This window comes from Globicephala melas, chromosome 2, assembly GCF_963455315.2.
Source record: "Globicephala melas chromosome 2, mGloMel1.2, whole genome shotgun sequence".
Lineage (NCBI taxonomy): Eukaryota > Metazoa > Chordata > Mammalia > Artiodactyla > Delphinidae > Globicephala > Globicephala melas.
The window spans coordinates 69,150,498-69,177,784 of record NC_083315.2 but is presented as its reverse complement, the minus strand read 5'-3'; the positions used below and the strand labels follow the sequence as shown (position 1 = coordinate 69,177,784).

Here is a 27,287-nt window from a genome sequence, read left to right as displayed (position 1 = left end):
GTGGGTGGTCTTAACCCTTTCCAGGCCAAACTGCTGGGTCCTCTGCTTCCCTCTAGCACAGCCTCACATGACACACACCGAGGATACTACAGGCAGGAACCCAACCTCCCAAATCACAGTCCTTCTCTACTCAAGGGCCTGAAAAGGCCACAGGCCACAGGGTTGGGGCAGCCAGATGACACCATCCAGAGAAAACCAAGGTCCCATTTAGGTGCCTACTCTGGGTGCAGGGAATCTCCGCCCCCATCTTCAGAACAGAAAACAAAGAATGAGTTAAACCCACGCGGCCCCGCTGCTCGGCCCCCTTGGCAGGTCACTTCCTCTCCAGCCTCAAGTCACACAAAAGAGGGCAGGAGGGAGAGGCCACGTGAGCTCTGAGGCCCGGGCCCACTTCGCCTCCTTCCCCCTTTAACTCCCAACACCTGTCCTCTAGCTGTGCCCTCCCGACGGCAACCTACAACCCAAGGAAGCAAAGGTCGGAGAGCAGTTACTTCGGATGATTTTTTATTTTGCATTTCATATATTATCCAGTTTCACATTCTCACAGGATCAGCAATTACAACAGCCTCCTCGTCTCCCAAGTCTGAAAACGGCAAGACAGCCACAGCTGCGGCCAAAGGCAATGCACTGATGTGCACACGAAACAAAAAATTGCACAATTTTTCCTTCATTTTTCTTAAACTAACGGCTGACGCTAAGGCTCACTGCTGGAGAACGGAAACCCTTTTCTTCTTCATGCCTCAAACTAAAATGCTAAACTTATCTGACAGGGCGGACAAGGTCTCTTCAATAATTAATTGCACACACACACGAAAAATCTTTCATGTTGCATAAATATTTTGTTACACAGGGTACAAAAATACTTTCACTTTTTGGTTGGTTTTGAAGTTTGGAAAGCATGAGGAACCATGGCAGGGGTGGGGTGCGCCGCGGAGAGGTAAGCGAAAAACTGGGCAGAGAAAGGGTTTTCTTAATGGCTGTTGGCTCATCTGAGGGGGAGGAAGCAGAGGACCCCAATTTGAAATGACCAAGAAAACGCTCTACCTTGGCTGGGTGGTCCTTCCTGTTCAGCCTGGAAGTGTGTGGGGTGGTGGAGGCTGCCAGCCGCAGGGCGGAACTGGCTGCAGGGCTTGGTCCTCACTGAAGCAGGGTGGGTGCAGGGGAGGGGGGTGTGGGGAGAGGGACCGGGAATGATGAACCATTAGTGGTCAGGACTTGTTGCTATGGTGACACAATGTGAGAACAAACTGTACACTCACATATATACAAGTTTAAGTGTCTTAATTCATGCCAGGAAAACATGCAAAATTAAACGCCTCATTTCTTTGAGGTGGGGCTACGGAAGCAAATTTGGACTGGAGGTCAGGCCTTGCTCAGTCCCAGTGAGACCTCCGAGCTGGGTCTGGGTGTCCCAGTGAGAAGGCCCCTGAATCCTGCCGTGAGGCCTTGGAGAGGGGCTTTGGGGCAGGACAGGGCTGAGGAAAAGGAGAGAAAGGAAACAAGAGTCCACTGAGTCAGGCTTAAAATTCACAGTCTTTGGAGGGAAGCAGCAGCTCTGCACGGGCCACCTGGGGGCAGTGGAAGCTCAGGGTGGCTCCCTCCCCAGTGAGGCGGGCGGGGGCTTCGAGCTGCGGTGACCAGACCTGGAGGGAGGGGAAAGAGGTGGCCATGAGCAGATGCATGGGACTGGAGCTGAACCCAGGCCTTCCCCTTGCAAGGAGGCTGCAAGATGTGGGGTGGGGGGCAGGGTGGGAGGAGAGGGGAAAACCAGCCAGAGTGCCCCAGGCGCAAGCTCAGGTTGGGGTAGCACCAGCGAGCTCCTGGACTCAGGCAGAGGAACCAAGGCCCTGCAGGGAGCCAGGCTCTAGGACACTTTCCGTCCCAGGCCTCTGAGCCAGCACTTACTGAAGAACTAACAGAACTGACGATATTTCCATCCTTGCTGGGTGGTATCAGAGGAAGGGTACCAGCGCACCTGCAAGAGAAGCCAACGTCAGGAGCTAGCTGTGCAGTCCCTTCGCTTGACGGGGGAGCCTGGGAAACACGGCCTTCAGTGCCCCTGTCGGAGTCCTGGTTCTGTCACTGACGGCGGAGGTCGGGCCAGTTACTCACCTCTGGGCGTCAGTTTCTTCATCCTGAAAATGGGAGAGCGCCACCTGACCTGCCTCCTCTGCAGGACAGAGGTTCAAATGAGAGAAGGGTTACGAAGGCGGTCACGCTCCACTGAGCCCGACTGGGTGGAGTGCTGGCATCCGGGGGCACTGGCCCAACAGTCTGCCCTGCCCCCTTAACCGGGAGAGTGCGGAATTCCTAACATCGGGAGAATGCACCTAACACATTTTTGCTCAACTTCGTTTGAGTCTCAGTGTCCTCAACAGCTACAGGATAGAGATGATTAAAAGTCACAGGGTATCCACGAGGATCAGATAAGACAGAATGTAAAAACACATTAGAAACCAAAGTCAGTGTGGTCTCCAAGAGGCAGGACTCCCAGAAGTTGGTCCTGTCCTTGCAGGATCCCAGGAAGTCACAGATAAGACCCAGCTGATGCTCCCCGCCTCCGCCGCTGCCCCGTTTCAGCTTCTGCACCACCCCCACCCCCGTTCCCTTCATTACAAAAGCCTCCTAATTTTAGAGATTCGTAACCTACCAGCTGAGCCCTCTAGTGGGAGCCTGGCAGCTACCTCAACCCTGGTACTTGCTAGAAGGCCCCACAGAGCAATGGCCCCAAAGCATGATTCCCAGAAACAGGCCAGGAAATGACATGCACCCCATTCCCCATGGGCCAGTCTGGACGGTGAGCCATGCTGGGTGCCAAGCCAAGATTGCAGGGAGGCCGCCTGCCCCAGTTACAGACAGCACGTCCGCCCGGGCCTGACCCGTGGCCACCTGGGAGGGGTGGCGGCAGGGCATCACAGGGCCCCGAGTGAGGGGGTGGGAAGAGAACTCAGAGATGGGAGCCGGGGTTCTCTTAGGAAAGAAAGGGATGGCACAGGAGAGCCGATGAGGAAACCAAGTAGCAGCTGGGCATACAGACAAAACTCTTGAAGCACAAGCAGTCAGACCCAGTTACCCACTTGGCTGCCAGGAATCCCTGCCTCTGTAAGTAGGGAAGATATCGAGCAACGCCAGGCTATCTGGTGGCTGATGAAAGCTTCCTGAGAACTTGCTCCTGTGCCCCCTCCAAATTCTAGGTGCTGTCTTGTACAGCACAGGACTCTGACCACCCCGTGTTCAGCAGGAAGTCGGCAGCTGGTTCCTCTGAGATGCCAGGACACGTGGCACATGGCAGGACCAGGGCCTAGGCCACCTGACCAATGTCGGGATGGCCCCTGGGCTCCAAGGATGTGGCACTGCTGTCATCGGCACACAGTTGACCCCTGGCTGCCAGGACCACCTTGATTAAGCCCCACACCACACAGAAAGGGTCAAGAGCCTCTTTGAGCCATCCAGCCTCAGAGGCCATCTTATTTTCTCTCGTGTCTTCTGAACATCTGGAAACAGTTCCCTCCCTTCCTAGCTGACAGCTGAGTGGGAGGAAGCCTCTCCTCCCCTTCGCCGAGCCGTGGGCTGCCCTCTCAGCTGCAAGCCCGGCTGGACACCAGAGCTCTTTCCCTAAGAGAGGGACGATGAGGAAACCAGCACTGCTGCCACCGGACAAGGCTGCGGCCGGTCCAGCTCCGGGAAGCCTTAGTGGACCCTGACCACCGCACTTCACCCAGCCTCCAGCTGGAGCGGCCCCACGGCAAGGAAGCACCTGACAGGCTGGGTGCCCTGCAGGGCTGGACAAGGGGAGAGCGTCGGACGAGAGTGGGAGGGACCCTGGAGGCCTCCGACCTGCCCTCCTCCACCACCGGCTGCTTAGGGGCCCCCACAACAAGCCTGCTCCATCCAGCCCCACCCTCTCCACTAGGTGCTGCAGCTTGGACTCCAGAGCAGCAGCTTTCCCTCCAGCCTGAGATGAGCCACCACCTTCTTGGGGAGGAAGCAGAGGAAAGCCCTAATTTCTGAGCTCGGGATGGTCGTGCAACCCAACTAGACAGAACGTACTTGGAGGGCTGCATTTCCACTCTCCTCAGATGCCTGGGATAGGCCAGTGGTCCAGGTTCTCTAAAGAAGCACGGTCTCTTCCTGCCCCAGCTCAGAACAAGACCCCAGGCCCAGGGGTCACGGCCAGCACAGCAGGGAGCAAGTGGCCAGTCCCCTGTCAGGGCCTCCACTCGTTCACAGGGCGGGGTTGGAGGTCCTAAGAGGCCACCCCACAGGGACAGCCCATGGGCATCTAGAATGGCTACAGCTCCAAGAGGGGCAGCACCCAAAGGAGTGGGGGGCACACGGTCCTCTCTCAGACCCTCAGACCGACTAACGGAGAAGATACACCAAAAAGTGGGCAAAGGGATGAATCCACACAAGAAGAAATAGAAACAGCCAACAAGTAAGGGAGCCTCACTCATCACAAAGTCAAAACAATACAATTAACTCAGACCGGCAAGTCTACACTCTGACCTTGCAATAGCTCTAGGAATTTATGATAAGGAAAGCAGGCAGGACAGGTGCCCAGAGAGGTGTGAACAAGGGCATCCATGGCAGCACAGCCTAACAGAGCAAAAGAAAAGTGTGTAAACAACCTCACTGCCATCTACAGGGAGGCAGACACACTTATAAACTGGTAGGCTAGCCAGGCACCCAGAATGCAGACCTATACTTACTTACATAGAAGCATGTCCTAATATTTAAGTTTTAAAAAGATTAAATGTGTAATTTTCGTAAAAGGTTCATACCCATGGATTTACTTATACACCTGTGTCCAACTACCTACCAAGTCTAAGGACTAAACGTAGTGATATTTGGGGGAACAGGATGACAAGCAAAGGCAAAAAAGAGAAAAAAACCCCGTCTTTTTCTTCCCATGAACGCAGACCTCTACTAGCTAATGTTCGTGAAGCACCTGGCATGTGCCAGATGCTGGTCTAAGCAGTTTTCATACACGAAGTTCATTTAATCCTCAGAAAAGCCCTATAAAGTTGATGCTATTAGCATTTCCATTAAACAGACAAGAAAACAGAGGCAGGGGAATTCCTGTAACTTTAAGGTCATCGGTAAGTGGCTGAGACAGTGTAAGGGGGGCAAAGGGCTGCAGTGAAAGACCCCCGTACCCTCAGGTCGAAATGGAAAAAGCAGTCCAAACTGGGAGGACCCTGGGGTGCAAGTGGACATGCAGAATCCCTGCTTTTAGGTCACCATCTTCATGTACCAGACCCCAGTGTGCCCCTGCCACCCATACCCTCTGAAAGGAGAAGATTCTATCAAAAGGATCAGAAGGTCCAGCAACACAGCCTTGTGCCGAGATAGAGCAGGACTGAACCATCTCCAAGCCCCTTTCTTCCTGCAGGTCTCGTCCCTGCAGCCACATGAGGATGCCTCGCTCAGGCCGAGCCACTGGCAGAGGGCGTGAGGTCAGGATGCATACGGTGGGGTTCAGAAAGGAAGGACCGGTTGGCATCCCCTTTTGTCTATCAGCTGCTGCCTTTCTCTCCAAGTCACCTCCTTACCCCCAGGCACAGAAAAACGCGGCTACGGGTCCTCTGGGTTCAGAATAACCTCCTGAGGATCACCAGGGTCCACCTCCCTCATTTAGGCATTTTCAGCCTCCACCTCTGGGGCAGTACTTTCGGGGGCAGGGAGGGGGCTCTTGGAAGGAATAGAGAAAGTGATACTACTTCGAAAACGCTTTCATGCCTATTACTACATTTGGTCCTAACAGTGTGTTTTACTGTCGAGGAAACAACTATCCAGAGAACTCAAGTAGCGGGACAGAACTAGTCACCCCCTGATCCGATCACTTGTCATCAGGCTGCCTCCCGAAAAAAGCCACTATCCTTTGAGGGGGCCCTTATCCCCTTCCCAGGGAGACCAGAAGACAGGAACTCAGGCACAGCGAGGCCTGGAGGGAACTAGACAATAATGACATGAAATAATAAGCATGCAGTGCTCCCTCTATGCTAATAGGCTACCAACCACCCTCTAAAGTAGCTACGACTATCATCATACCACAAAGAAATCGAGACACAGAGAGGCCAAGAAACTTGCCCAAGGTCACACAGGTGTTGAAAGAGAGAGCCAGGACTTGGACCAAGGTAGCTGGACTGGAGTTGGACGGCCACAGGGCGTGGGGAAGGAGGGAGGAAGCTGGAAAGGAAGACAAGAGGAGGGCACACCGTCCTGTGTACGAAGCTTAGGCACCCGCAGCGGCGCACCACTCCCAGCCGGCTGGGGGGCCACCCCAAAAAGGGCAGAGAGATCGCTCCTGAATAATCTGACATCCTGACTGTCCCTGGCTCCCAACCTCTGCCTCACGTTGTCACGGCCTAGCATCTCAGAGCAGACGGGGTAGAACCTCTGCATCCGATCTGGTCCTGCCCCCGCGTTTTACAGATGGGGACAATACGGAGGCCCAGAGGTGAAGTCACTTGCTGAAGATCAGGTAGCTAACTGCTGGCACAGCTGGGATCAGAGGACTCACAGGGTCCCTGCAGTTAAACTCCCCCCCGCACCAGCTGCCTTCCACACTCCGCTAGGTCACAGAGGACTGCCTTCACTCACCACAGAACTGGTCTGCGGTAAGTCCCCCAAACGTCGCCCTAGAGAGGAAGAGCCCCGCCACCTCCCTACGCAGATCAATTTTCCAGCTGTCTGTGGTGTGCCGCCGGGGTGAGCGCCAAGCGGAACCACGCGTCTGCCCTCAGTACAACCCAAGTTGCCTGTGGCCGGGGGAACGCCTTGCGAGGGTGGCAGTCAGGGAATCTGAACCTTCCACCTTGGAACTGGGCGAACCCAGGTCACTAAGCCCTTCAGAGGGATGGACACGCACTTGACCCTCCCACTGGCAGAGCTGCCCACTCCTCCTGCCTCAGCTTCTAGTTTCTGGGAACTCTCCCTCCTGGCTTCTCACACCCTTTAACTCCTCGTCCCCTTCTACTGCCCCAGCCAGGAGACCCCTGTTCTCTCCCTCTCAGCAGCCAGGTCACTCTTCATGAGCCTCAGCTCTCAGTCACTTCACTGACGAGAGGCCCAGGTGGGCTCGCCGCTCACCACAGCCCTCCCACGCTGCCTGGCGGTGCCCTGTCACTGCCGCGCAGAGGCCTGGCTGTAACCTGCGAGGTGCTCGTGCCCCTCTCGGGCACCTAGCGCGGCATTCGGCAAGCACAGAGCCCTCCCAGCCCAGCCGTGCCCTCTCCACCTCTCGCCTAGAGGCGTGGGCTGCATCTTTCCCACCCCAGCCCAGGTCACAATGCAGGGTGCCCACGTTCCTTGAACAAAAGAGCAAACACTCACTGGGCACCCCGGATGTTCCAGGTACAATTCTAGCCCCGCACATGGCTTAACATTTAATTCTCACAACAACCTGAGGCAGATACTACTATTCTTATCTTTCCAGATGAGTGAAAAAGAACAACCCAGACACAGAAATCTTTCAGAGCTTTCTGAAGTTCACAAAGACAGGAGGAAGCAGAGGCAGGCGGGCTGCCTCCGGCGACCACACTCAGGTCTGTCACCACAGGCAGAATCGGCACAGCCTGCCCGCGCGTGTCCAGGGGCAGTGGACCCACGGTGGGTCTCTCACACTTCGCCTTTGCAGTGTATCCTCGAGGCGGCCTCACAGCGTTTCCTCTCCTTCCCCTCTGTGGGACCCCAAACCCCAAAGGTACTGTTGTTACAAGACAGCAGTTCTGCAGCAGCTCTGGGGACCTGGGTGGCCCGTGGCCGGGTAGGAATGAAGCCCGGCCAACTCAGAGCCTTTGTTCTCCCCTTTCCTACTTCTCCCCCCGACAGGCTTACCTGAGCATGTAGGGCGGCAGCGGCAGCAGCAGTGGCGGCTGGGTAGGTAAACGCAGCATGTGAGATGGCTGGGGTCAGCTCTGTGGTGTACAGAGGGTAGGGGGCCCAGGCCTCTGGGGATGCGGGGATCAGAGCGGCCCCCATCAGGTCATCTGCGACGGGAGACAACAGCCCCCCCTTGTCAGAACGCGGGTCCCCCTTTGCGCCACCCCATTCCAAACACAGAAGGGGACCCAGCACTATCACTGAGCATAAGCTCCCTTCTCAGGCTCCCCTGAAGGATCCCGAGACTGGGAAAGAAGCCACGGTAACTTGGCCCGGCTTGGTGAGCATCCTGTCTGCTTCCAGAAGCCCTCAGATGGGTCTCTGCTCATCTCAACCAAGAGGGATCAGAGAAGGCTTCAGGGAAGCTGGGCGACACCAACAGCTCAGGAGCTCAGCCTGAGGTCCAGCAAAGGCTGCAGGGGAGGAAGGAAGCATGGGACCCGCAGGGATGGGTAATGGTGGCCGCAAGAAGCTCCTGGAAAAGGGGCGGGCAGGCAGGACTGATGCCCTCAGGGATGCCCTCTGCACGCAACTCCATCCACGAGGGCCCCCCAGCTCTGCCAGGTAAAGGGCAGCAGATGGCCACTCTGAGTGCCACTCACAGGGGTCTCGTGCGATGAAGTGTGCTCCTAGGGCGGGGTGAGCGTTGGTGGGATTTGGTGTAGCCATTAGCTTGTTCTTGGCCATCTTGGTGTTGGCTTTGGCAAACTCTAGCCTCAGGGTCTGAGGGTTCTCAGGATCAAAGCGAATACCCTACGTGAGAAGGAAAGGAAGGGAAAGGCGTTACACTGTAGGACCCAGCCTGTCCACTGCAGTGGGGACGGAAGGGCCCCAGAAATGATCCAGCCTGAAAGACTCGCCCACACGGGGGCCAAGACAGCGGACACACTGCTCGGGCCTTGCGAGTAGTGGCGTTTGGCACAGACAGTGCAGCCAAAGACTCTGCCCCAGGATGTTGGGGAAGGTACATCTGTGGGTCCTTTCCTTGGGCGTGGAGTGGGGGAAGGTTTGCAGAAGACGGGAACAGGAATACCCATTGCCTAGAAGTCTGTGGGTCAGAGAAAGGCCTGTTCTCTGTCTACTCACGTTCAATGCATTCTTGGCCGCTTCTGCTCCTGCCCGGCTGTCAAAGATCACAAAACCAACAGGCTAGTAGGAAAAAGAGAGAATACCCTTGCATCTCTCCCAACACTCCATCTCCCCTTCAAGCATACAAAACAAAACAACAAAGAACAAAAATATATATAATTCTTGTCCATATCCCCCCTATGTTCAGCTAGAACACAGGGAGGATACGGCCAAGAATTATATATTTATATAATTATATATGGACAAGAATTATGTATTTTTGGTTTGGGGCACTAAAACTCTCCCATCCAGGTACCACATTCTGGGAAACAATGCCAATACAGCTTTATCCCACTGCATTAAACATCACCCTTTCAGTAAAAGTCTTTTTTTTTTTTTAACGTATGCAGGTAATTAAGTGTAAGTTCTAGTGTTTTCCCCAGCACGAAAGGGGACACTAATGTATCAAGGGCACGGAAAGGCTTCAGGTTCAATCAAGGGGCAACAGGTTTTATATATATATAAAAATTTATTTTATTTATTTTTGGCTGCGTTGGTTCTTCGTTGCTGCGCACGGTCTTTCTCTAGTTGCGGCGAGCGGGGGCTACTCTTCATTGCGGTGTGCAGGCTTCTCATTGCGGTGGCTTCTCTTGCTGTGGAGCACGGGTTCTAGGCACATGGGCTTCAGTAGTTGTGTCACACGGGCTCTAGAGCGCAGGTTCAGTAGTTTGGGCCCACAGGCTTAGTTGTTCCGCAGCACGTGGGATCTTCCCAGACCAGGGCTCGAACCCGTGTCCCCTGCATTGGCAAGAGGATTCTTAACTACTGAGCCACCAGGGAAGTCGCATAAACTTGTTGCCCCGGGCTTCCCTGGTGGTGCAGTGGTTAAGAATCCACCTGCCAATGCAGGGGACACGGGTTCGAGCTCTGGTCCGGGAAGATCCCACATGCCACGGAGCAACTAAGCCCATGCACCACAACTACTGAGCCTGTGCTCTAGAGCCCGCAAGCCACAACTACTGAGCTCGTGTGCCACAACTACTGAAGCCCGCGCACCTAGAGCCTGTACTCTGCAACAAGAGAAGCCACCACAATGAGAAGGCTGTGCACCGCAACGAAGACCCAACACAGCCAATAAATAAATAAATTTATTTATTTATTTATTTAAAAGGGGGGTTGGGGTGGGAGGAACAACAGGTTTAAAACTTCTCCGATTTCATTTTGCCTGGGCTCAGTCCAGCCCCCAAATGGTTCCTGAAGGCTCTGGACCTGGGACCCCTGGCATCAGGAACCAGAGCACAGCCACCATCTCTATGGTCCTCAGCCTCCGGGTCCCACTGTGGCTTCTCAAGGGCCAGAGAGTGAGGACCAGGAGCTGACTGGTAAGAAGAGGGGACCTGTGGAGGCTACTCTTTCGTCAGCCTAGGACAGGATAGGGGTGGCAGGGGGCAGGTCTCAGCTGCCAGATGCCTCAAGACTGAGGAAAAGAGAACAGGCTCAGTTCCAATTTCAGCAGTCGGTCTGGGCTGGGAGGAAGAAAAACCTTGGAGAGAACTTACCTGTCTCGATGTGAGCTTGATCAGGGACCCTTCATACCCCTGCAGAGAGAGGTGGTCATTAACAGGAAGGTCGGAAGCCTCTGTTGTGCTACCCTGGCCACCCCCCAGCCCTGCCTTTCCCCAGCTCACACTCTTCTCCTCCCAAAGGTGACCCACTCTGATCTCCACCACCGCTGAGTGCCCTCAGTCTTTGTGTCCCATATCACACAGCCTAGCACATGGGATGGCCATCATGCGGTAGCATTCATCATTTCATGCGGAAATTCCCCTTTGCTCCCGTAGCCTGTCATCTGGAAGCACAGACCTCACCTTTTTAAGTTTTCTTATCTGCAAATTGAAAACGCTATGCTGAATCTCAAAGATTCCTTATACGGCAAAGTCTACTGAGATTCTACTGTCTCCACTTTACAGATGAGAAATCGGAGGCTCAGAAAGGCTAATAAGCAACTGACAGAAAGCAACATATGAGTTAGCAGAACCGGGACAGAGAACCAGGGCTGCCATCACACTTTCTAGTTTTCCTGCTGCCCAATCCCGGTCTGCGATTCATTCCTCATGCTTCTCCTCCATCCTAGGCTCTGCCCATGGGTGGCTGGGTCCAGACTCACCTTGAACGGCCTGAAGAGCAGGTAGAGTTCTCTGGGTTTAATATCCACAGGGAGCCCACTGACGAACAGTGTCCGGACCTGGGGAAGAGACCACAGTGGTCAGGGCCGGGCTGACAGAAGAACAAGGATGATGGCTCTTCCTTCAGGAAGGAACTGGAATCCTTCCAGGGCTGAAGGAAGAATTCAGGATTTCCTGAGCCTTCTTTGGAAGCTGAGGCAAATGAGCAGCCCAAGTTTCACAGCATTTAACTTTTCAAAACCCTTTCTGGGGGCTTCCCTGGTAGCGCAGTGGCTGAGAGTCCGCCTGCCGATGCAGGGGACACGGGTTCATGCCCCGGTCTAGGAAGATCCCACATGCCACAGAGCGGCTGGGCCCGTGAGCCATGGCCGCTGAGCCTGCGCATCCGGAGCCTGTGCTCAGCAACGGCAGAGGCCACAACAGTGAGAGGCCTGCGTACCGCAAAAAAAAAAAAAAAAAAAAAACCTTTCTGGACCCTTTCCTTTCCCTGGGTTCATCCTGCAGGTGTCACATCAAGCACTAGCTGAGCACTTCTGCACAGACAGCCTCAAGGAGAGAGTCCTGTTTAACAAGATAGATGAAGGAACCCTCTGAGACTTGAAGAAAGCTATGGTGTCTTACCTCCAAAAAATGCACAAGTAGAAACGTATATATATTTCAGAATATTCCCATGGACTCCTGGTAGAAAGGCTCCATCTGGTCTAGCGGGGAGGCAAAGATGTAAACTCTGTGCCTTGGAGCGATTTCATCAGGGGGCCCAGCACTTTCACATCCATCTCCTCCTGCTTCCCATGCTAGATGTAGGCTCCTCAGTGGCCAGCAATGTATTATATTCTTGCTTCTCTGCCCAGCTCTTAGCATGGTGCTGGTACTAAATGTTTACTGAATAAGGGACTTGAGGAAGGAGTCAGAGATGGAACAGTGGTGCTGGGTTTTGAAGAATGTGTAGGATCTTGCCAACTTCAAGTGAGGCCGACGATGGTGTAAGTTATGAGCCTTGCCCTCAACAAAGTTACAAGTTGGCACTGAAGCCAGGTCTAGTAGACACCAGGTGTCCATCCTGTGACTCCTGCCAAACCTGACCTCCCGAACAGTGGGTGAGGTCCAGGAGAGGGCTGGCAGGAACACTTCCCTAATTCACCACTGCTGGTTAAATGCTGCTGGCCTCCAATGCTCAACTAGCAAGGCCAGATCAGCCAATAATTATAATGGGAGAAGGAGGGTTTTCCATAGTGTAGATCCATTAAAAATACATCTTGAAACTGTGCTTTCTGAGTAATGAAAAATCCAAAAGAGCAGAGCTTCCCCACACACTTGACTCCTGTTTTGTTTTTTGTTTTTTTGTTTTTTTGGCTACATGGCTTTGAGGATCTTAGTTCCCCGACCAGGGATGGAACCCTTGCCCTCAGCAGTGAAAGCGCAGAGTCCTAACCACTGAACTGCCAGGGAATTCCCTTGACTCCTGTTTCAAGGTGCATGTCATACCACTAAGCCAAACGAAAGTCTTCTCAACTTGTCACTGACGACTTAAGAACAAGTTCACGTGCCTCAGCCCACCCAACACGTGGCTATTCTTGAAAACATTTAGTGGGCCACATTTCCCCCCAGAGGCACCAAAGAACTTCTTCCATGCTCTAGTGATGGCCTGCTGAAGGAACTGAGGCAACAGCCTTCTTGGAGACAATGGCTTGAATCAGGAACCCAGGGCAGTCAGGCAAAGTTACACCCAACACACACACACACACACACACACACACACACACACACACACACACACACACACACACACACACACACACACACACACACACACACTCTCCCTCCCCCTCCCCTTCTCCCCTCCCCCCCCTCCAATGAACACACATGTCAACAACAGAGCCAGGAGTGGCAAAGGAAACCAGCCCCCATAGCTGCCCGTAACAAGTGTCGCCACCCCTAGCCACACAGGAATGACTCCAAGCCCATGGCTGATAAAATAGGTAAGGACAGCTTCTTCTCTCACATGAGTTTTCGCTGAGAAGCAAACCCAGGAGAATTCCTTGCCAGTTAGGACACCTCCACCCCTCTGGCGATGCCTTTCCTCGCCACACACACTTCTGCTCCTGGGCCTGGGGTAAAGGTTCTGTACATCTCACAGCCCTTGGCAGCTGTGTCCCTATACACGCAGCTCTCAAGCACTGCCCTGTCCCAGAAGCATCTGGGAGAAACTGGACAGCCCAGGCTCCAGAGTGGGCTGAACTGAGTTCCTGGACTCCAGAGGGCAGCCATCCTCTACACCCCTCTGCCCTTTGACGGAAGGCCTTTCATTTACATGTAAAACCCCAAAGAGAAGTGCCTCGCTCAGGCCATGCAGCTTGTTTTTAAAAGGCAGCAGACCTGGGACTTAAAACCCAGGTCTCCCTCCCAACCACTCACCCAGGCTGGTAGAGATGATGCTTGCTTTTTGGTGCCAGGACTTGGGCGCCCAGCCCACCACAGACGATGGACTGAAAGAGTACAAGCCAGCCAGGGTCCTGCTGGATCGGCCTGGACCAGCGCTACTCCCTCCTCCCTGGGATGAGGGGACATGCTTTGGGTCAAAGATGCAAAGCCAGAGCCGCCCACAGAAACCTCTACCTCAGTTCTCCCCAGGGGCCACCCATTTCACCCCGGCTAATTTTAAACCCTTCCTCAAATGGCTCCTTTCTGGCCAGACCTCCCCAGAGGCCCCCTTAAATAGAAAGTTCTCAGCACAAAGTTTCCTGCTTAGCGGAGGGGAGGGGAGTGAGTATAGGGGAACTTTCCTTCATTCCCAGCTCAGATTCTGGTTCCCAGCCTTCTCTGGGCCAGATGACTCTTTTCCCTGGCTTCCCATCTTTTAGATTCTAAAGGCTACAATACAGGTTGCGTCGGGTGCCTGGTCATTCCTTAGGAAACAAGCTGACATCAAGGCAGTTATGGGTTAGGTGGTGGGTCCCCGTCTGCCAGTTCACAGACCCTTTGCTGGGAGGCTAGGTCACAGGAAGCCTGACCTGAGTGCTCTCCTTGGTTCTTACTTGACCCTGGACACCCTGGCAGATGATGTGCCCTCTGCCTATCCCCCCGTGCAGACATGGAAACTGAGGCCCAGAAAGGGCTCAGGCAAGCTTGGCTCAGCAAGGAGCAAAGCTGGGTAAGATCCAGGAACACTGATTCAGCCATCTGTGCCATCCTTCTGGCTGTGGGGACGGAGGCAGCCACACCTGGGCAGCCCTGTTAGCCCCATGGATGGGTAAAGTTCTGCCACACATCCGTTCAGTAGCCAGTCCCTTCTCTGGGTGCCTGTTTAGAATGATGGCAAAGCTGGAGTGACAGGAAGTATGAGCTTAGCAGGCTGGCCGGCCACATGTCAAGAGAACAAGAGTTTCCAGAGCCCACCTACCCACCATGCTACTTCCAACTCCATCAGGTCCTGCCCCGGCCCACAGACTCCGGGTCCCCGACAAGCACCCACATAGGGCATGGCAGCTGCTCACACTGCCCCTCAGACCACCCCTTCCTCATTCCTTAACTGAAGGGCATCCATCCCTCAGGTCCCTCTATTTCCTCACCCCTCTTTCCTTCCTTTGAAGTCTTCTGGGGCCCTTAGGACCCCTTATCTTTTACTGGTCCCACCATCTGAGCTCACCTGGACTCTAAAACCCAGAGATAGGAGGCAAGTCTCAAAACTTTCCTGTCCTCCAAGGTGCCTAGAGCCAGGCTCAACATCTGAGACCTCCCCCGTCTCTACACACCTTGGTCCCTCCAAAGAAGGGACTCACAGCCAGAAACGATGTGGTCCAGGACGGCAGAGTGATGCCATAAATGGGAAAGGCTTTGGTTAGTTAGACCAGAGTTTGCATCCCAGCTTTACGCTTGGCTTGGCGAAGCTGCTTCATCTCTCTGAATGTCAGCTTCTTTATCTGTACAACACAGGCACCCTCTACCTCCAGGATGAAGAGCACACTTTATGCCCAGCACACAGGAGAGGCTCAACCATATGCTTGTTCACTTCAGGGTCCCATAATCTCAACACTGACCTGCACAAAAACCTCACCTATCAGGTACCATGAGCCATTTAGTTATAAGGTTGCCTAGTCAGGCTGGGTCAGGTCCAGATCAGCCTGGAGCTGGGAACACAGGTGAGACAACCTTACACAGTCGCTGGATTCTTTAGTGTTCCTCTTCCCCAGGGAGGCCATGTCTGAGGTGGAAGGCACCGTGGAGTTCAGCTAGTTAAACACCCTCATTTTACAGATGACGGGGGCTTCCCTGGTGGTACAGTGGTTAGGGATCCACCTGCCAGTGCAGGGGACACGGGTTCGAGCCCTGGTCCGGGAAGATCCCACATGCCACAGAGCAAGTAAGCCTGTGCGCCACAACTACTGAGCCTGCGCTCTAGAGCCCACGAGCCACAACTACTGAGCCCGTGAGCCACAACTACTGGAGCCTGCAGGCCTAGAACCCGTGCTCTGCAGCAAGAGAAGATGAGAAGCCCACACACCGCAACAAAGAATAGCCCCTGCTCGCCGCAACTAGAGAAAGCCTGCACGCAGCAACAAAGACCCAACGCAGCCATAAATAAATAAATAGATAGATAGATAAATAAATAGATGAATAAATACTGATGAGGGAACTGAGGCTCAGAATAGGAAGGTGACAAGGCAACCTAATGGCACAGTCGGGATCCTTAGGGATGGCAGGGACAGAGACATGTGGTTACTTCTGCAAGGCCTGGCCAATGAGTCCTGTGTCCCAGGCCAGCACTGGCGACCACTCCTCCCGTGCCACTTGCTGGTGCCAGCCTCACAGCCATAGGGTGCAGCATTCAGCAGAGAGGCTGGGCGCAGACAAGGATTCGGGGACCAACCACCACTGATGCCAAGATGGAAAAGACCAGCCAAAGATCCCACCGCCTATTCCACAAGTTTACTACAAGAATTCAACACGAAACTATTTTAAGATACTTGGAGGAAGCAGAAGGGGTGGCTCACACAATCCCAGGCTGCTAGAAGGAACCAAACTTGTTTACCTAGGCCCTTCTTCCATACACTCACTCACTCTTTCTCCAAAAGCATCCACACAGCCCAAGAGAATATCTCCCTCCTGCCCTGAAACATTGAAAGCAACCGCGGTCCTGTTAAAATGGTCATCTTCATGGCAAGTACCAGCAGACTGTGCTGGACCACAGCCATGTCCCTGGCACAGATGGAAGGCAAGTTTGGAACAGGCTGGAGAAGGTACTGGGGAGAGGTGGAAAAAGGATAGGGAATCCTTTGGAATTCCCTGGCAGTCCAGTGGTTAGGACTTGGCGCTTTCACTGCCATAGGCCTGGGGTCAATCCCTGGTCAGGGAACAAAGATCCCACAAGCTGCGCAGCGGAAAAAAAAAAAAAAAAAAAAATAGGGGGGATGGGGAATCCTTAGAGGCCAGTAAAAGACACATGTTGAGGAACCACTGGAAGCACCGAATTCAACGTGGACAAGGAACTTGGCCAGAGAGGTGTCCCCATACAGGACATCGCAGACATGGTGTGTAGCCTTCATGATGGTCAGGAGCAGACTTGGCCTCGCTGGAGGTCCCAGCCAGTGCCAGGCCTGCCTAGGGCAGCAAACTGGCCTTCAGCACGACGGTGTCCCTGGCCAGCAAAGCCTGGGGACTCCCGAGGCTGCTTGTCCCTCAAGCAAGCCCTGCTGCCTATCCTTCCCCGGGGGTGCTGGGAGCAAGAGGATGGGAGAGTCCAGCCCCTTCTAGGAAGTCCACACCACAGGCTATCACTGGTAGGCAGGCTTCCTGGGGTTGGCTAGGTATTTGCTGTGTGATCGTGGGCCCTTTCCCTCCAGCTACTGCTGGACCTCAAGTGCCTGGGGCTCCCAACGACCTCTTGCCTGCTCCTCCCTCCTCCACGGAAGGCCACCCATCTCATTCCCAGTGCTCCGGGGAGGGGCAGAGAAGGGCACAGGAAGTGGTGGCCCCCATCCTCAGCCTTATTCTTGAGGCCCCTGGGGAAGGAACGCCCCCTTCAAGGAGCCTCTCCAGCACCTTCTGTAATCCCAGCAGGACAGAGGACCCGAGCCCCCGGGTGGTGCAACCCTTTCCCTCAGTAAAGGTGAAAACTGCAGCCCTCCCCAGCCCAGAGGGAAGACAACTTTTTAGAGAGAAGTAGGAAGAAGGGGCTCTGACAAACTCATTCCTGTTTGTGTGTCAGTAATGATCTTCCTTCAGACAAACAAACCAACAGTTGTTTACAGATCTTCAGAAAAAATGAAAGTAAACAGAAGCCTCCAGGAGCAAGGTGACAGTGATACCCAAGGCATCAGCCTAATAGCAGAAATTCAGGCTTCTGCCTAAAAGGCTTCGAGGCAGGACTCGACCTCTTTCCATCAGCCCAGGTGGACATCTCTGTCAGCCTGGACTCCTGCACAGGCACACCTGTCATTCCAGTGCCCCCAGGTCAAGGCCAGCTCCCCCAACAGTGGCTGCTTAGAGGTCTCTGTCCTCCCCTGGGCACACACAGGGCCCAGCACATGGGGGCCCTGCAGAAGTCAAGGGAAGGGAGCTGTGGGGGGAGGCGGGGCAGGGGGCGTTCCCCCCAGAGGAAAGCCTCCATGTGGGACAGGACTGGGGTGTGGGGTCCGAGGGGCCACACCATGAGGCCCTCCCTCCCTAGTGGGGGGACGCCACATTCAATCAGCCCAGGCTGGGGCCTGGCCACACTCCACCTTCATACCAAGAATTGAACACTCAACTTCTCAGGTTAAGGGTGGCAGCAGGATACTGTGGCTGAGAGGATGAGTGCCGTAAATACCAGTTTTTATTAGAGACGGAAGGGGTAAACACTGCTGTCAAAAACAGTCGTATGTCCATGGATATTAAACCCCCTACCCTTTAACTCCAAAGGACAACCACGGCCTCCTTCCAAACCCCAGCCCTGTACTCTCCAAGACAGCACCCTGGACTTGGACTCCAGGGACCTCCCGTCCGGGGCACAAAGGATGCTGAGGGAGGAAAACATCAGGGTCATCCCCACCCTTCCCCCAACCCCAAATAAATCCCAGCAGTCCACCAGAAACACTCCCCACTAGAAGACAACTCCTGCCTTCTAGGTGAATCTCTGCCTCACGAGGCTAAGGAACTTGACTCTGGGCAATAGAAACATCATACCAAAGAGATAAAAATGATACTTGAAAATTGATTCTTTGTGGCAATCCAACATCTCTGAAGTTAGAATTCAATCCGGAAAGGGAACTGTTTCAACTAACCACTTCATCAAAATGTTCAAGTAACTCGCTTACTTTGAACCCTGCCTCTTAGCATGGGGAGCCCTGCTGGTGTCATCTGGATGGAAAACACCCCTTACAAAAGTGGGTGGGGGAGGAGGGAAATCCAAACAGGGAAAAACAAGCCTCTCATAAGCCCCTCCCACATCCTTCCCCAATTCCCAGCCCTCTCCAGGAACCGAAATGCAGAACATCTGAGCTGGAAGAAACCTTATTTTTAGCTGAGGTCCAGTGAGTTGCTCCAAGTCACCGAGCGTATCAGAAGCAGCCCCAGTGTCCCCAGGTGCCCGGCTCACAAGTCAATGCTCTTTTGCAAACCTTGATCTCACACCACCAACCCACTCAGAGCCCAGTGGGGGTCAGCCTTAGGTGCCCAGAACAAATGACCTTCAGCTTCTGAGCTAAGAGGGCAGCAGCAGTCCTTAGCAGAAGGTTGACCGGGGGTGCACGGGGTCCCACTGGATGATCCCATGGCTAGTCCTAAACAGTTAGGTATAGGGAAGTCAGAGGGAAGACTGACAGACTGCAAACTCCCAGAGCAGCCTTCTGCAGCGGGGAAGGGGTGGGGGTAGAGCAGGGCCCCTCCTCACAGCCCCAGGAAGCCCCGAGTCCAAACAGAAGCCCAAGCCACGCCATCTCGGTGTCCCACTACCGCCCCACCAGCCAGATCATGGGAGTTTATGAGCTGCAGCCTGCGTTATATAAAGCTTGCCGCGTTCCTGCTGTAAAGATACTGAAGGTCCTTTTTAAACTTCATCACGCCCAGTTCGGCCCTGGCTTCTGCAAGGGGAAAAGGGTCATTGAGAACCAAGACACAGGACTCAGGCTCAGCCTCCTGCTCAGACAACAGACCAGACACAGAAACAAAAGAACAAGAGCCTCAAAGCAATTGTCAAGGAGCCCGATTGAAGTCCCAGCCCTGCCACCGGCCAGGCAAGTGGCTTCGTGGCCTTCACCACTGCCTCAGCAATAAAGAGGAGGGGTGGACTCGCCTCAGGGCCCTTCACACCCTGACCTTCCAAGAAACCAGGGAAGTGGGAGACCGTGATGGAGTCTGGGAGTAATGCTCGGGCACTGTCCTCCATGGGCTCAGAGCTCCAGTGCTTTCGTTTTGCCCACAAGACGGCAAAGAAAGCAGTAAAGAAGGGGTAGAGGTTGAGAGGGTGAGAAAGCAGGATGTCAGAAGCCAGGCCCTTGGGGTTTGAGAGGGGTCTCTCTGCTGGGGCAATACCGGAGCTGCCAAACAGAAACCACAGAGCAAGTCACTGTACCTCTGCAGAGATCTCAGCGGCCTGGCCTTTTTCTTCTGGATACATATGTAGGGGGCGGGGTGAGAGTTGGGTTCTGCCTGGGTCCTGTGCTTAGGCTTGGCACTGGCAGGTCGCTCTTACGCCTCCCCGGGGGAAAGAAGTCCCTCTCAGTGGGGCCACTTGACGAGAGGTGGATGGAATGTGGTGACATGGCCCGCAGACCCAGGACTTATAAGGGCTGAACAAGGACACAGGGAAAAAGAGCAAGCAGATACAGCCAGACAGTACAGCGAGCAGATACAAACACACATGCTCCCAGAATGCCAGCGCCTCCTGTTTCCTCCAAGGAGCTCTGGGCTGCTCAGCTCCCAGGCTAGGACAGCGCCCAGCCTCCCTCCAAGCAGTGCCCACCTAGGACACCGCCAACGTCATCACGGTCTGACCTGGCGGGGAGAAGTCCAGGTTTAGGGGCTGTTCCACAGTGTTTTGCCTGCCCCTGCTACTTCCAGCCCCGAATCACATGTATCAGGGCTTGGCTCTAAGGCCCCACGCTGGGCAGCACTTTGTAGTTTCCACTTTTTTCACACCTACCATCGGAGTGTGAGCCTGACAGGCCTCTGAGGTAACGGGCAGAGTGGTACAGGCCCATTTTACAGTTGAGGAAACCAGCTCAGGAGTTAGGTGCCTGGCCAGCCACTGGCAGAGCTGGGGGTCAAGTCCAAGTTGCCTGGGAAGTTGGGGCTCTTCCTTCAGGGCCTGCAATGTGCCCTAGAGCTCCACCTGTGTGTGTGTGTAGGGGTGGGAGGAACTAAGCTGGATTAAATAAGGCTTCGGACCTTATACTCCAAGCTACTTCTACCCCCAGGAAGGGAAGGCTTCACATCTTGGGAACACACCTGGTCAAAGTCTGCTGCGAGCCCTGCGCTACACCTCATTAGGGAACCCAACCAAATAGCGTGAACTGTGCTATGCAGACTCCTTGACTAGGCTGCCTGGAGGCAGGGTGGGGGTGGGGTGGGTGGCCTGCTTTCCACTTGGTTCCAGACAGAACCAGGGACAAGGCTTTCAGAGGCAACTCAGAAAGACAGGCTCAACCTGGGACAAAGTGAGAGAGTGGCATGGACATATATACATTACCAAATGTAAAACAGATAGCTAGTGGGAAGCAGCCGCATAGCACAGGGAGATTAGCACGGGGAGATCAGCACAGTGCTTTGTGACCACCCAGAGGGGTGGGATAGGGAGGGTGGGAGGGAGATGCAAGAGGGAGGGGATATGGGGATATATGTAAATGTATAGCTGATCCACTTTGTTACACAGCAGAAACTAACACACCATTGCGAAGCAATTATACTCCAATAAAGATGTTAAAAAAAAAAAAAAAGAAAGACAGGCTCACAGGGTCTCCAGCATGAAGCTTCTGGGCAAGGCTCCCTTCCCTCCTGTGCCATCAGCCTCCCCTGTCCCTCCTACTGCTGTGTGGTCAGCCAATGCCAATCTATTGCCTGACCCTTGTGGCTGGCAAAGGTTGCAGCTGTCATCACTGCTATATGCTACCCCATAGATTCAAGGCGTTGTCCTAGGGGAATCCCACGCACTTCCCCTAGCTCCAAAATCAATACCTCCAACCCTTAAACCATGTGATGTTAATCCAGTGTGAACACACGGCACCGTGCACAGGAACACAAAGCACCGAGCACGCCACACCTGTGCACCACCTGACTGAGGCAGATGAAGTCTGACGAGAGATGTTTCCCAAAGGGACACTCCTGTTGGGAGAGGGTCTCTGTTCAGAGATAGAAACTACTTCTAGGACCTAGATTCTGGTTTGGAGCTCCCCTGTCACCAACACAGAAGAACCCCTCCATCCCAAGTTGTGCCCGCATATGGCTACAATTACACACAAGAACAGGGACCAGTCTGGGTGGAAGCTCTTCACAGCCTTGATCGCAACAAAGGTTCCCCAAACTGGTCTCAGGTCCTATTCCAGTAATTTCTTCTGACCTCTCCCAGTTAAAGCCCAAAACTCACTTGGGGAAGGGTAGGTTGGCTAACCACAAAAAGGAGGTAGGGGGCTTCCCTGGTGGCGCAGTGGTTGACAGTCCGCCTGCCGATGCAGGGGACACGGGTTCATGCCCCGGTCCGGGAGGATCCCACATGCCGCGGAGAGGCTGGGCCCGTGAGCCATGGCCACTGAGCCTGCGCGTCCGGAGCCTGTGCTCCGCAACGGGAGAGGCCACAACAGTGAGAGGCCTGCGTACCACAAAAAAAAAAAAAAAAAAAAAGGAGGTAGGGACTCCAGACACTCATACCATGGGCTCGTCCAGGTCACACCCTGCCCTTTCTCCCTGAGAGTCCTAGGCCTGTTCAGAACTATACAGGTGGCCTTGATGACTTGCGACAGCCAAGAGCCTTTCCTCAGTCGGCTGTAAATGACTGACGGCCATGACAGATGGGCCAAGGCAGACCCTCCCGCTACACCCAGCTCCTGCTATATTCTGGAGGCGCCTGGCATGGATGGATCCACCAGTGGACTCTTCAGGAATGGAGGACCCAACTATCTTGCCACCTGTCTAGCCTTGGCACACCTCAGGTAATCTTATTCTTTCCATCCAAGGACGGAATAGGGGAAAAAGCAGAAAGCAAGGAGGCCGTGCTGGTCCCTGGGCAGGCAGTAGATGGGGTTCGGCATAGGAAGCTTCGTGGGCTGTCTGCAGTTCCCACCTCACAGCAACATGGTTTCTGAAGTATGGGAGACGGGCTCTGCCCCACTGCCTCACAGCTTTGCCTGGGGTGTGAGGACCCCTCTGAGGCAGCCATGGTCAGGGGACGGCAGAGGAACCGACAAGGCATCAAATGTTGCTGCTACCCAAAATCAATGGCTGAGCAGAGGCTGGAGGCCACCAGGTGCTGCCAGAAGCTAGCACTCTAGCTCGGGTCTGGGTAACCAGAGGTGGGTGGCCTTGGACCAGGAACTCAGCACTCAGGGCAGGTGGGAGGACTCCTCTCCTCTACCTCTCAGGACTGTCTGGAGAACCAGTGGGATAAATGCGTGGAGAGCATGAAAACAGAGCAAAGCATCCCACAGTTCATGTGTTGCCTCTAGTTACAATACTCGCCAGGCTCCTCCCCCAGCCCCACCCCAGAGACGGAGATGAGAAATCAGAATGTCCAAACACTGAATGATACTTAGAAGTTGGTTCTTACTGGGGCGAACTAGCCAGGCTGTCCACTTACAGGGAAGGAGGAGGTAAGGAGACCCAAGAGAATGGACCCCCAAAACGACAGGTAGTCACTTTAGAGTAAGTACAATTTTTTTAGTTAAGATGCCCAACGCAACAGGGAATCAAGGGTGGAGGTGGGGTGTGAAGGCAGTCAGCCCCAGCCCAGGCTACAAGGGGGATGTACTGTCTGTAGAGAATTCACTTGTTCTGGTTTTTATCACCGCAATAACAATTCTAAACATTATCTGTGATAAAATGCTCCTCCTGCAGGGGCTGACAGCTCCCACCACCCAGTCTTGGGATGCCACCAACCCAAAGAGAACTAGCCTGGAGCCAGTCCCTGAGCTTCTGCTTGGGACGCTGTCATCACCTAAAGCTCAGCCCTAAAAAACTTCAGTTGCAGATCCTCTCCCCTCCCCACCCCCAAGTCTCATCCAAACCCCCAATATAAAACAGAACAGTGGGTATAGTATGTTGTTAAGAGCAAACTCTGGGTCCAAACCCCAACCTACCCAATTACTAGCTACATGAAAGCTATTTAACCTCTCTGTGTCTCAGTTTCCTCACTTATAAAATAGTAATAAGTACTTCACAGTGCTGTTGTGGAAGTTAAATGAGTTAAAACGGTAAAGTGCTCAAAACAATGCCTGGTACAAAGACTATGTATGGGTTCACTACGCATAGAACAGCCTTACCATTAGGTTACTCGAGCAGAGAAGACACATTCACAACAACCGCCAGGGAGGAGGGGAGTCTGATCTACCAGATCTGTCTGGATCTACCTACTTGGGTCCTGTTTCCAGGTAAAAGCCCGGAAGCATAGATGCCTCCCTCCCCTTATACCAAAAAAAAGTCTGCAGACAGAGCACCAAGATGTCCCAGATTCTGTCAAATATTTTTGATGGCAGAGAAAAGGGGCAGTGCCCAAGTCACACACTGGACCCTGAAATTCCTTCACTCATGTGAGTGCTAACCTTGGCCATCCTGCCAGGGGCCAGGGACCTAGCTGGATCCTCAGAGACCCCTAGAGGACACATGATGGACCGTGGGGTACCAGACGTGCAAGAAGCGATCTTGGCCCAGCTTTGGTAGATGCCATGGACAGGCAAAGATGGGGATGGAGGGCAGTGAGGGGCCAAGACGCTCAGGTCAAGCTGTAGTTCCCTTAGCTACCGTTAATCTCTGCCTTTCTAGAGCTTACCATTATGTTGGCATAAAACTTCTTTAACTCTTAGAAACTTGAACCGCACTCCCCACCCCAAGATTCCAAACACCACCCTCCTCTCAGGGGGCCCCCAACGAGTCATTACTGTAACTTAACACTGCCTTGTATTAAAATATGTCTCCATTTTCAAAATAAAATATTCTTTCAAACCACATATACCCTTCCCCAGAAACACTGTAACTGAGCAGGGCTCGGGTGCTGTACTGCCTCACCCTGGAGCTCAGGCACCAGCCAAGACGCACCTCGGGGTGGGGGGGTATGGCTTCTAGATTGAAAGGGACACGTAGCTGTTCCCCTTAACTCCTCGCTGCCCTCCTTAGCTTTCAAAGGGTTAAAGGGTTAGAAGTTTTCAAAGCTTCTAACACACCTTCTTCTTAAGTAGCAGAAAAATGCCAATTTCCTCCCAAGCCTGCATGATCTCAGGCTGTTCATAACGTGGCCTCCAATATTACTGCAACATAGCAAATTCCTGGTAGTCACCCCAACAAGCCATGTGGCTCCACAATCCACCCCCCACTTTTATACATGCTATTCCCTCTTCTTGGAATGCCTTTTCCATCCCTACAGGTCTAACCACCTCCTACTCAGCCACATCTCAGGGAGGGCTGACCTCTAACTTCTTCCTTGGCTTCCTAGGTTTGCTTTAGCTAATCTCCAAGAGCCAGCCTGGGTCAACCACGAGAGTAAACCACCACTGCTAATGCGGATTTCCCCAATGGTGGCTCTTGGGGGTTGCAGAACTGCCTACCTAGGGGGCATCTAAGCTAAAGAGAATAAGTCTAGTTCCTGCTCAAACCACCCATCCAAGATGGAACCCTGGCTGAAGAGCTCTTGGCCCACTTTTCAGAAAGCTAATGAGGAGAAGGGGCCGATTCTTGTGCTTACCGGACCAGAGCAGACTCTGGGCTCCAAGAAATCACTGGGGCCCTTAGTTTTAGACCTCTGTTAAACAGGAGCCCATGCTCCCCACCCTCCCCAGCACCAGCTGCACTGAACTCCTTGAAGCACTACAGGGCTGTAGCCCACCTCTGCCCACAAGGAGGGAGAGCAGGGATTCCACTTCTTGATGATTCTGCCCTCTCTCTCAAAAAGCTAGTTAGAAAAAAGTGACCAATACCTCAAACGATTCCTCCAAGACTTTAGACTGGCCACGTGGTTCACCCTTCCCATTTCAAAAGGGTGGGTCTGAGGGTCTCTTCGGTGAGGTAAGTCCCTGCTGAAGTCAACCCTCTAGCAGAAGTGGTTCCGGGTCCTTGCCCAGCTTCACAGGAGATGGCTTCCCTCCCTCAATTTCAGCAGAGACCACACACACACTAGCAACCCTGTCAGCCTCCCCCAACTCTCAGGGGAGATTCTGAACAACCAGGTAGAGTCAGGATGGGGTCCCCAAAGCCAAGGGCCTGTCAGCATCAAGGTCCAAGAAGGACAAGGACTTTAGGAGCCAAATGAACCCCAGCCCACTAGAGCCCACACCACACTCGTGGACATATGTCAGGCCTTCCTTCGTCACTCTTCAGAGTGAAGCGTTGTAGATTCCTCCTTTCCTTCCCCACAGAAAGCGGGATCTAGACCTAGATTCTCAAGCTGTCATGCCATTGGTGGACTGGGGCTGGCAGCAGGCCTCTGAATTGCTAAGAGTGGGAACTGGCAGTGTGACCCTCCCATCATCCCTCCCACAGTGAGGAGCCCAGCCCAGCCGTGGGCCAGTGCCGCCATTCTGCACCAAACCTATAGCACGGCGGGCGGGCACCCGCCACTGGATAGGAGGGAGGCAGCAACGCCAGCCCCCATCAGGGGCTCTGCGGTTTCTCCCCCAGACCAAGGGGAAGGGAGCTCAGGGTGGATAACCGGCCCTTGGTTTCCTGGGCAAGAGCATGCCAGGGGGCGGCAGGAAGGGTCTAGGGTCTCTTGGCCCTAGAGTGACACAGCAGAGGCCACTTCAGAGAGAGAGCTGCGAAGGCTGCCCCCTTTCCACACCAGTTTTTGTCTCTGCGGGCCGAGCTTCTGGTCTCCATTCACTGATAGCCTTAAGGCTATATCCACCCCCACACACATACACCCTCCCGGATTTTGCCACATCCAATTAGCCACTCAGCTGTTGGTGATTGCACGAAGCCGCCCCAGACTCCCTCCTCTTAGCACATGGCCGGTGGACATTCCTAGCAGAATCCCACTAGGGCCAGCTTTGGGGTCCTGGCTTGTCTGCCACGGCAAAACCCGAGAGACGAGAACTGGGAACTGAGTGTCTTTAGGCATCTCCTTCCCAACTCAGTCAGCTGACATCTTTGCCAAAGCCCAAGCTCTGGGGCCGTGAAGAAAGCCGTCTACCCCCATGACTACAACTCTAGCGAACCAAGGTGCCGCGCAGCCGGCCCAGGCCTCCAAGGTCACGGGGAGGGGTCAGGGCGGAAAGTACAAGGGAGTGTGGGTGCCGCCCGCCCGCCGTGCTAATCCCGCTCAGTTCCTCCCAGCCGAGGCGGGAGTCCCGGCCACGCGGGAGGAGCGCCTCGGAAGAGGGCAGCGAGCGGGGCGGAGTGGAGAACGAAGGACGCGCGGGCAGCAGGCGTGGGGCGGACACGGCGCAGCTCGCCCACCGCGGGACGCACTGACGGCCGCCGGCGCACGGTCGGCCCCGAGCCTGGGAGGGCGGGGAGACAATGCCCGCCCGGCGGGGTAGTCCAGGCCGCACGCCCCCGCCCGCCGGACACGGGCTGCTCCTCCCCGGCCGAAGGGCAACGGCGGAAAGGCGCCGGGAGCGACTGCCAGATCGCGCGCGGGGCCCCGCGCGCCCCGTCCCCCGCCCACCTCCGCGTGTACTTCACCCAACAAGTCCCGGGGGCGCAGACCCACCTCCTCCTCCAGGGTGCCGCTGGAGCCCGAGCCCGTGCCGGTGCCGGTGCCCGTGCTGGTGCCGTGCTCGCCGTCCGGCTTCAGGTTGCTCATGGTGCGGGGGGTGGGGTGGGGGTGGCTAGGGGAAGGGAACGCGGAGGGCTAGCGCGGCGCCCGGCCCCGGCAAGGAGGTGGGAAGGGGTGAGGTGAGCGGTGCGCTCCGGGGGTGAGGGGCTGGGTGGCGGTGGGGAGCGCGCGGGGCGGTGAGAGGGGCAGCCGCAGCGTCGGGCTGGGGTCACATCAAGTTTGGCGGGTGCAGGAGGCGGGGAGGGGGTGCGGCGGGG

The 27,287-nt window shown here is 54.6% G+C and overlaps 1 protein-coding gene across 1 annotated transcript; it reads right to left on the bottom strand.

The window, feature by feature from the left end:
- Positions 1–508: 508 nt before the first annotated feature.
- Positions 509–27,287, bottom strand: RBPMS2 (RNA binding protein, mRNA processing factor 2). The gene is made up of 8 exons (XM_030878999.3): positions 26,965–27,287; positions 11,120–11,197; positions 10,512–10,550; positions 8,971–9,033; positions 8,487–8,637; positions 7,840–7,991; positions 1,906–1,975; positions 509–1,643 (listed from the first exon to the last, which is right to left on the bottom strand). The coding sequence occupies exons 1-7, from the start codon at positions 27,055–27,057 to the stop codon at positions 1,913–1,915; spliced, it is 639 nt and encodes a 212-aa protein (XP_030734859.1). The 5' UTR covers positions 27,058–27,287; the 3' UTR covers positions 509–1,643; positions 1,906–1,912.